This window comes from Xiphophorus maculatus, chromosome 16 (genome assembly GCF_002775205.1).
Source record: "Xiphophorus maculatus strain JP 163 A chromosome 16, X_maculatus-5.0-male, whole genome shotgun sequence".
Lineage (NCBI taxonomy): Eukaryota > Metazoa > Chordata > Actinopteri > Cyprinodontiformes > Poeciliidae > Xiphophorus > Xiphophorus maculatus.
In genome coordinates, this window is record NC_036458.1 from 4,532,181 (window position 1) to 4,541,878 (window position 9,698).

At 39.7% G+C, this 9,698-nt stretch overlaps 1 protein-coding gene across 3 annotated transcripts in view; it reads right to left on the minus strand.

Annotated features, from left to right (window-relative positions):
• Positions 1 to 9,599, minus strand: part of LOC102234339 (histone-lysine N-methyltransferase SETD1A) — a 31,378-nt gene extending 21,779 nt beyond the window's left edge. The window contains exons 1-7 of one of the 3 annotated variants that reach the window (XM_023348923.1): positions 9,541 to 9,599; positions 7,459 to 7,603; positions 7,276 to 7,374; positions 5,848 to 6,118; positions 4,622 to 4,752; positions 2,333 to 2,586; positions 50 to 1,664 (exon numbers count right to left, since the gene is read on the minus strand). In XM_023348923.1, coding sequence (XP_023204691.1) covers positions 50 to 1,664; positions 2,333 to 2,586; positions 4,622 to 4,752; positions 5,848 to 6,118; positions 7,276 to 7,374; positions 7,459 to 7,596 — 2,508 coding nt within the window. In that variant the 5' untranslated portion in view covers positions 7,597 to 7,603; positions 9,541 to 9,599. The other 2 variants (XM_023348924.1, XM_014475293.2) reach the window with 2 other exon arrangements.
• Between the last annotated feature and the right edge of the window lie 99 nt (positions 9,600 to 9,698).

A 9,698-nucleotide genomic window follows, 5' to 3' on the forward strand; every position in this document is an offset into this window, starting at 1 on the left:
GACACCTCTGGTGTAAGTGATGATGATGATGTTTAGCTTGGTAATGTACCTGGCTCTGCCCGTTAAACGGCGGCGGCGTGTGCGCTCCGGTCCGGACCCCCGGATCAGCAGAACCAGCCTGAGGATCGTCTTGCTGCAGAGCTTCAGTAGCATCGATGCCAACGGGGGGCGGAGGTTCCTCTGGAGGTACGATGTGGGGGGAATAATTTTCGGAGGGTTGTGTCCCAGCAGGTAGGACAGTCGGACTCTTCCTCCCTTCTCCTTTTCCCCGTTTTCTCCCTCTGTGTCCTTCTCTGTCTCTTTCCCCTTTCTTCCTGTGATCGTTCTCCCCGTTGTCCCCCCTGTGCTCCTGCTCCTTCGCAGCGTCACTTCTTCGCTCCGCTCCCTCTCTAACTCTGCTCCTCTGCTTCTCCTCTTTCCTGTCCTCCTCGTCCTCCTCGTCAGAAGCGAGGAAGGAAAACTTGGCCTTTTGTTCCTTCAGGAGCATCTCGATTCGAGAGTCCAGGCTGCTGCTGTGGTAGACAAACGGCAAACTCTCGTTTGTGGAGTCTGGCTCTGGAGAGGAGTCGCGATGAGGAGGTGGAGGGGAGCTGGAGGAAGAGGAAAGGTGGTGAGGAAGGGAGGCCGAGGAGGGAGAGTTGGAAGAAGATTTGGCGGTAGTAGGTTGGGAAGGGGAGGATGGTGGTGGCGTTTTGGGCGGGGCCGGTGGCGTGGTGGGACGGCGTTTGGGTTTGGTCCACTGGTCTTCGCGGGCCGGACTGTCCTGGTTAAAGTCTAGCGTTCCCAGCGTCTCGGCGACGGCTGCTGCAATAACGGAGGCCGGTGGGAGCGGTGGCGGCGGAGGAGGCGGCGGGGGAGGCAAAGCGCCGTGATGGTCCTTATCAGACCCAGCTTTCTCTGCCAGGGTTGAACCAGCCGAACGGGAGGAACCATCCTGCGGCGGGGTCGGGGCGGGATCTTTGGAAGAGGCGTACGCCGAGTAAGACGACGGCGGCGGCGACATGCTGTTGGACGACGATCGGTAGGAGTTGGAGTTGTATCTGGGGTCGGAGCTGTTGGCGTAGTCGGCGTCTCGGTCGCGGTCCCGGTCGTGGCTGCTTCTTCTGCGACTGCTGTGGTGGTTGTGAGAGTGGTGGTGGTTGCGGTGCCGCTGGTGGCCGTGGTCGCCAGAGCGGGAGCCCACGCTGTCTCGCCGGTAACCCCGGTCGTCCCGGCGGTCCGAATGGTGGTGGGAGTGGTGGGAATGGTATTTCGAGGAGGAGTTTGAGTCTTGCTGGTGATGGTAGGACGACCTTCTAGAACCAACCCCCGCGGCCGCATACCTCCCCGCTGATTCGCTCCGCTCCCTGTCCGGCAGCGGAGGCTGGTCGTACTGGTTGCAAATCGGCGGCGGAGGCATTGAGGAGTGATGCGCCATGTGTGAGCCGGGACCTCCGAGGTTGGGGTAGGGCGCGTAGCCCGGCGGCTCATTGGGACGGTACGATGTGGTCGGGGGGTACGAAGGACGACCTCGGTGGTACAGTGATGGGTCCTGTTCATCGGGGTAACGAGACACTTTAAAACCTCCAACAGAAGACGAGACTGCGGACGATGAAGATGAAGATGGTAACATGTCCTGGGGAGGATAGCCGCTGCTCAAAGAGCCTGCGTTGTAGTTCGGATGCCTGAAACAGAGAGTTCACTGGATTAATTACAATCAAAAGAGCTCTTTCTTACTAAATCTGAACAATTAGGGCCGAAACGATTAATCGATTAATGAAATAACCGTCAACTAATTTAGTAGTCGATTAATCATTAACTGGAGTAAACAGACTCAAAGAAATCAATTTGCTGAAGGAACAACATAATCAAAGCCATAATTAAGCAAAAAAACGGCCAAAAAACCCATTCAGGTTGAAACGATTATTTGGACTAATCGTGATGAATCAATTATTGAAATAATCAACTAATTCAGTAATTGGTTAATCATTAACTGGAGTATACATACTCTAAAAAAGGCAATTTGCTGAAAAAGCAAAACACTCAGATCTAATCAGGCCAAAAACATGCATACATTTTGCATTTAAGCTAATAAAAAAACATATTTCTCTGTCAATACGTTATAAGATGCATCCTTTGCTACAAATGATCAAGCGTACACTGAAGGAATTCTATATTTTTACATTTTAGGCAATATAATGTCTATTTTCTTATTTAAAAAGAAATTACATTTATTTATTTATTTGTATTTGTACCATTTTATAATAAAACACTTCTTTAAAAATCAGATTAATCATCAGCATAATCTATGAATTACTAAACTAATCGTTTGCTGCAGCTCGATGAACACTACCTGCTGCCGGAGTAGCCTGAGTCTTGTGAGAAAGGAGTCCCAGATCTGGAGCTGTAAGGTGTTCCTCCGCCCCCCTGAGACGAAGCAGAGGAGCTCGGCGTGTATGGACCGGGTAACGACGAAGGCGGCGTGTCGACACGCTGTTCGCCAAACCCGGTTTCAACTGAACACGGCGTCATGCTTCCCGAGGTCAGGGCGTGGACTCCTGCGGCCAAAACCGCAAGCTCACTGGAATACCTCCGCCGGATTTCCGACTGCAATGACGAAAAACAACAATATTCAGAGTTGAGTAATAACTAGTTACATTTACTCAATTACATTTATTTCAGTAACTTTAAAAATAAGAGAAAATTTTAGGAGTATTTCTACTCTTACTTGAGAAAATTTCTGTATTTTCTACCCACTGAATGAAAAACAAACAAGTTTTGTTTGTTTTTTTTGTTGTTTTTTTCAAAATTCACCAGACACAGATACACACCTGCAGTTTTTGTTAAAGTTTCATCATTTCTTTTATTGAGAGAAACTGATTTGGAAAAAAAATATTTTTCCTAATTTTTTTATTTTTTATTACTTGTATGACTTACTGTCATTGTGGTCCTTAAAATACCAAAATTTCCAGTTACTTTTCTATTTTAGTCCATCTGATGATATAATTTATAAATATTAAATGATTGATAATTTTACTTTTTACCAAATACTTTTCTACTCTTACTTGAGTAATTTCTTGGATGGCTACTTTTTACTTTTACTAGAGAAAAAATATTTTGTAGCAGCTACTTTTACTTGAGTAAAGTTTTCTGCTACCCTGCCCATCTCCGACTATATTTAAAATTTTACATCTTAAGGAAGTAAATTGTCGCCACATAATTTCAGGAAAAAGCTTTAAGGTCAGGTTCTTCATTTATACAAGAAAAAAACTTTCCTAATAATTATGGTCACTATTAGAATCCCGGAAACTCGTCAAATTCAGACAGACATACAAAATAATATCGGCTGTTGCAATATAATTTCAGTGGTAACATTTTTTAGCACTGTTTTTGTGATTGTTCTACACAGAAATCAAGGTAAATACAAATTTATTTAATTGGAAAACACAATATTAATTATGAGATTAAATTAATAAAGTAGTCTCACACAAATTGTGAAATATAGTTTCTGCTGTGTATGCAGTGAGATTAAATTTTTCTAGAGCTGCAAAAAAAACCCAATTAACCATCTTAATATCAATCTGAAACAACTGCTTGGATGTAATATTTTATTCCATCAAAATTATTATTTCGCATTTAGGCTGGAAATGTTCAGCTGAGATGCAATAAAACTGATTGAAATAATTATTATTAGCTAAAAATAGTGAAGAAAATGTGGCCTTCGTTAAGCTCAGCTGATGCTTGATGAAGCATCAGTTCTAAAGTTAAAAAATGTCACAATTTTTGCAACCATTTATAAGCAATTTTGCTGACATTTTTAAATACAAAAAGCAGTTTGCATCGAAATATTAAATGTTTTGGAGTAATTACGGTTAAAATAAAAACAGACCATCAACTTTAGCAACTTAATGACACAGAATCAAACAATTCTTTGTAATATTTTAGATTTATTATTCCAAAAATAATATTTAAATGTATTCAATTCAAGCCTGAAAATGTGTCTTTGGACTCATTGTTCAGATCGACGCTAGAGCTGGACAATTTATGAACCTCAACCAATTCTAATTTTATTTATAATATATTTGTTGCAGGGATAATTTGTACTAATAACATTTCTGTAAATATGCTACAGTTAGCCAAAAGGATATTTTCCACCTGATCGTAAAAGTCACCAAAGTTACATGAACAAAATAATAATTCAAAGACACTGAATGTCTCTTCCTTTTCATGCTAATTTACCATAAACAAGCTGCTTTCAATCACTACTTTTGATTGCAAATACAATTATTATTTATACATTTCACAGCTGACAGCCTTACTAACCACAGCTGGATATGAACATTATGATTAAGGTTTGATTTTTGTTTTTGGACAACATAAAAAGGAAACAAAAACAGGCCGACACTGATGCGACGTTATGATGGTATATTATTCTTAAAATATATATAATAATTTTGATTTGTCGCAATATTTCCATTGACATTCAAAACAGATGCTAGTTTAGACTATTTTTGTTCTCGAAACATCATAATGACTAGTAATTTTTATCTGCAGTAACACCGTAACTGCTTTGATTCAACATGAGTAAAAATATTGAACTCCTGACTCACTAACTGATCTTCTACTGACTGAGAAGTCGTACCGTATCCGGCTGCGGCTGCGCCGGCGTCTGAGACTGAACGCTATCCGTCAAAGCTTTCCCTCCGAGCGGCACCGTCTGAGGAGTGTAGGACCCGTTTACTATGAGGTCGTAGTACTTCTGCCGCTGTTGACCTGCAGAAAAACAAACAGAAAAACAAACGCCTTGCTAAATATATGATCCATGTTTGATTATTTACAGTAACTTATCTTAATAGATAGTTCCCACAAAACCGTACCAGAATTAAGTTGCCCGGAAATGCGCCATCTTGATAGGCAACTGTCAACAGCGCTCTAGAAACAACATTATTAAGACTTAAATTTGTTTTTCTTTTTTTTCTGCTCTTGAAGAGAAGCAGATCAGTCTACATGATCAGCACATCTTGTAAAAAAACAGACAACAAGTCATTTGTGTTTCTCAAAAATGGAGATTCTCTTACAAGCTGTCATAGCCGCAGTGTAAAAAATTAACTAAATGAAACCTGGGGATGTGTGTATTATTAATTTAGTGCAGGGAAAAATAACGCAGAAAAACCGGTGAAGAACAATTCAAAACCACTTTTTTTCTTTCTCTCTGTGTCAGCTACACGCAGACTCGTTGCCATAGCAACCGACAACCACGCCACTACATGCTTCAGGGTTTAACACCACAGAACATTAAAACATTTTCCACAAAGAACAGAAGATTCAGTTCGTTGCAGTTTTATATTTCAGGCTTGATGTTTATTTTGCAATTTTTAATAAATGATTGCTGTGGTTGATTAGCTACCGCTGCTATTAGCTAAGCTAATACTGTGGCGGCTCATTAGCTAATTTAAACACCTGCTACACTGATGATCTGTCAGAGAGTTGGTGTTTAGATCACCTTTTTTATTTTTTAACTGAACTGAAACACACCGAATTCCACAGCCCATCTACATGTTACGGTTGTCATAGTCAAGCTAGCAGAGCTGACTTACTTCCTTCCCCCTCACTATTTCTTTATTAAAACTTTTTCCTGACTTTATAATCTAGTTGTCATAGTGTTGACAATTAGTAGTAAAGCGCTGCATTCCTTTTACTTTTATATATCAGGCCTACGTTAAAGATTTAATGTATTATATTGACATTTTAACAGCTAAAACCAATGCTAGTCGTCGTCAGAGACCAACGTTTTGCCCTCAAGCAGGGAGACGAAGGCGGGATGTAAGGGGTCCACACCGCTACAATAGCAGCCACAATAAACTTTACCTTTTATATCTAGCTGAGCATGAATGATGTTTCCCATGACAGAGGTGTTGTGCAAATGCTTGACTGTGTCCTTCGCTCCTCTCGTGTTGGTGAACAACACCCTGGCCAGACCCAAGTGCTTCCTGGTCTTGGGATGAAACAGGATCTCCATCTCCTCCACTTCACCAAACTTGGAGCACATTTCTGCCAGGAAAGGCTCCTTGATGTTGTCATTGAGCCTGGCGAAGGTCACCTCTTTGAGGGGTATGGGGCCCACGTAGAACTCATCGAGCTGTGGCAAAAAAAAAAAAGGTTAGGAACAAACAAAAAAAAAAAAGCTCTGCTATTCCAGGAAAGTGGAGTGACTGATCTGTGGAAATCATAAACGCGGAACAGCTGAAGTGCAGGAAGACATCTGGTTTGGAAAGATAATGTGCAAATAATGAGTGGAAACAATTTTGGCCAAATGACCTTCGAGGGTGACAGATTTCACACAACCGCTGCGGTTTATAACTGGTCATTTACATCCAGGATAATAAAGTTGTCCTGAGTTCATGGCCAATCAACAAATAATTACAACATGACATTCATACAACAGCACTGACAGTAAAATAATGAAACATGTTCTTAAAATGAAGTTAGGTGCCAATAAGCCTCTCATGATGAACTGTCAAAGAAATGATCGCGATAAATGTCAGTATTGTTATTTTAAGATAATTTGCCTTATTACTGATCAATCAAAATATAAAAACTTTGATTCCTTAAGAACACTTAACATTAAAAATATTTGAAAAAAGAAAAACCCAGCAATTAAAATGGATTTTAGAGTTTCAGTAACCAAATTGTATAAAAAAAGATAATTATTCAGTTTAGACCAGTAAAACAGGCAAAAGTGGGAGGTAGTACAAACTACGTACTTTGTACTGGGTGTCAAAGGTTTGCAGCTGTAAAACAAAATTAAAGAAAAGCATCTCTATTCCAAATAAAAATCATTGCACTGCTTTTACTTTACCATGCTATAAAATAATGTACTGCTTATTGTGACAGACTTAGGAACCACATCTTATTATTTCTGAAAGGCTTAAGAAGTTTCCGATGCTGCAGTAATTATGTTAATTAACACAATCGTTTAACTTGTCTTGAATTTGGAAACTTCTCCGAGGTAAAAGAGAAGTTATATTCTCGCTTTTATATAAAGGCAAACATCCTTTCAATGCTGTTGCTAAGCAACAACCATAATTATTCATCTATGCATTTAGTTCCCCATTAATTGAATGTCTTAATTCTTCCTTGTAATTTTTCCTCACCTTTTAAAACAAAATATCACATATCGGAGTTAAATTAAATTAAAATGAACTGTTCCAGCTCAAAACTACAGTAATTATATTTCGGTTTTTCAGATGAACGTCTAACGGATCGATAAGACAAAGTTTGAGAAGTGGAGCCCACCTTGAACTTTGGCACTGGTAGGGATATTTCTGTATACCTCGACCATAATCTCCGGGGTCTAGGGTCCCGGAGTTCTCCCACAGGGGGAAACCCGGAGTCCTAAACAAAAATAACACAGCAAATAAGAACTAAACCTTAGAACTGATCTGCATTTTAAAGTGAATAAACTCCAGTTAGACTTACTGGAACACTGAAATGCACTCCGTCATATCTGTAAACCTTCTGCGTAACCCGCCGAATGGCCGGGTCCTGGACGAGTTTGTAGCTTTCCCACTGCAAGCTGACTGCTTTCTGTGTTTCGGTCCCACTGTCTGGATCCATCCTATAACTGAGGACAAAACGAAAAACTTTCATTTAAAAGAGGATCTGCTGGAAAAAACTAACAAACAAACAAACAAAAAAACATCCAAGTGACTCAGATTCTAGGAATTTAGCAAGCAAATGATTTTTTTAGTTTCAAGATTTTTTCAATTTCCTCTCCATTTTAAACACATTTGTATAAAACTTACAGTGGATTCTTACAAGGAGGTCAATGTTTTTTGTAAGTATGCTCCAAACACAAAAATTTATATTTTTTCTGACTCAAGTTTCCTAATTTCTCTGTTAGTTTTCAGTCAGTTTTGTTTTCAAATCAGGCACTAAACAAAGTTTAATAAAAAGTTACAAAGGATGTTTCTAAAATGGTTAAGCTTAAAAAAATTATCAAGTTATAAAACCTAAACTCTACATAAGACTTCCCTCTATTTCCTGAAGCTCAGAATCCTGGATCTATCACCAGAGTTACATCTTTTTATGAAACCTCTACTCATAAAACTGGTAAAAACATATTACAGATATTAATTAAAGTCTTGATATAGTAGTTTCCAAAAATATCACATTATATAAACTGTGTTCACCTTGTAAATAAAGTGTGTGAAGAAAAACCTTATATGGACTAAAATAACTTACTCCTAAATATTACAAACTGTTAAATTGGACAGAAAATGCAGCCTGGAAATACAAATAAGTCTCCATTTTTTATTTTTTCTACATTTATCCAGACTTTGGACCAATTAAAATCAATTTCTGTAGTTTGAGGCTTTTTTTCTCAAAGGCTTTAAGTGCATGAGGGCAGCCTGGGGTTAATTGTTCCTATTTAGAGCAAAAAAAGAAAACATTGTATGTTTAAACGCCAGGCAAAGCTGCAACAGATTAGCTACATATTAATTTAGCCTGTTAATGTTTTTTTTTAGAAATTAGAGTAAGGAATGTCGTCCTGGAAAATACGAAAATCAATTTGTGCTTTCAAATTTTTCAAGTCGGTCCAAGAAACCTAAACGCACCATAACAACCTTAACAAATTAGATGCGAATTGAACCGAGACTGATGAGAAAAGATGCAGTAATTACAGATAAATAACTCTTGCCTGCAAAGGAACGATGAGCTGCGTCACAGCATTTAGCCAGAGTTCAACTTCACTGACTTCTGGGTCGCATTAGTATATTCTGGGATCACATTTAAAGTATATAAAATGTTTAGCATTATCATCAGCTTGTTGTCGGCTTCGGTTAAGCTGCTGTCAAAACAATGATCAGCGCTACGTCACTGATCAGATACTTTAGCTAGCAGCTTGCTGTTAGCAGAGGCTAAAGTGGATCCACAAAAAGCAAATAATTGTTTCAGCAAGCGTCAAAACAGAATTAATATTCAGCGCATCTGTCCGCGTTTCAGAAGCGTTCCTTAAAAACCGAACCTGCACGTTGCCGATCAGTCTGACAACGTAAACCAAAGTAAAAATTAGTTGTCTTCTCGCTTTAGCTAGGGCAAACTGATGCTACTGATGGCTAATGCTAACTTAGCAACATCAAGTTAACAGTTTAAACTTTGAACTTGAAGACCTCCACGTACACGTATTAGTTTTTCTAAGTTGCAATCGTGATATGCATATCTTATGGAAACTTCTTAAGACTGGCTTGCCCACAATTTAACCAAAATTCAGCCCACTCCACCTCTTGGAGACCCGCTCATCCGAAAGTAGCAATTCGCCGCCGCTACAGTGTAGGCAGCTGCAGCCAGGCCCGCGAGACCAAGAAGAAAAACACTGGGTCACAAACAGATATATGACACCTACGACCCGGCGTTAAAGCACCTCTAACGAATTAAAACAATACCGCTACCATTCCGGAAATTAGTCGATAGACCAACGACCATCTACGAGCACCAAAGCCATTGTTTTCTATTTCAAAATCCAGATATTGTTGAGAAAGCGGCCATCGCGTTACCAACCTGAACGCCTCGCCTGCTCCCCATCAATGCATGGTAATGCAGTCTACAGTTGCTCACCCGCACTTTCCTCTACGCAGGCACAAAACAAACAACAAATAAACAGAATATTGAAACTTAAAACATTACTTTGAATTAAATAAAATAACAAAGATTTTTTT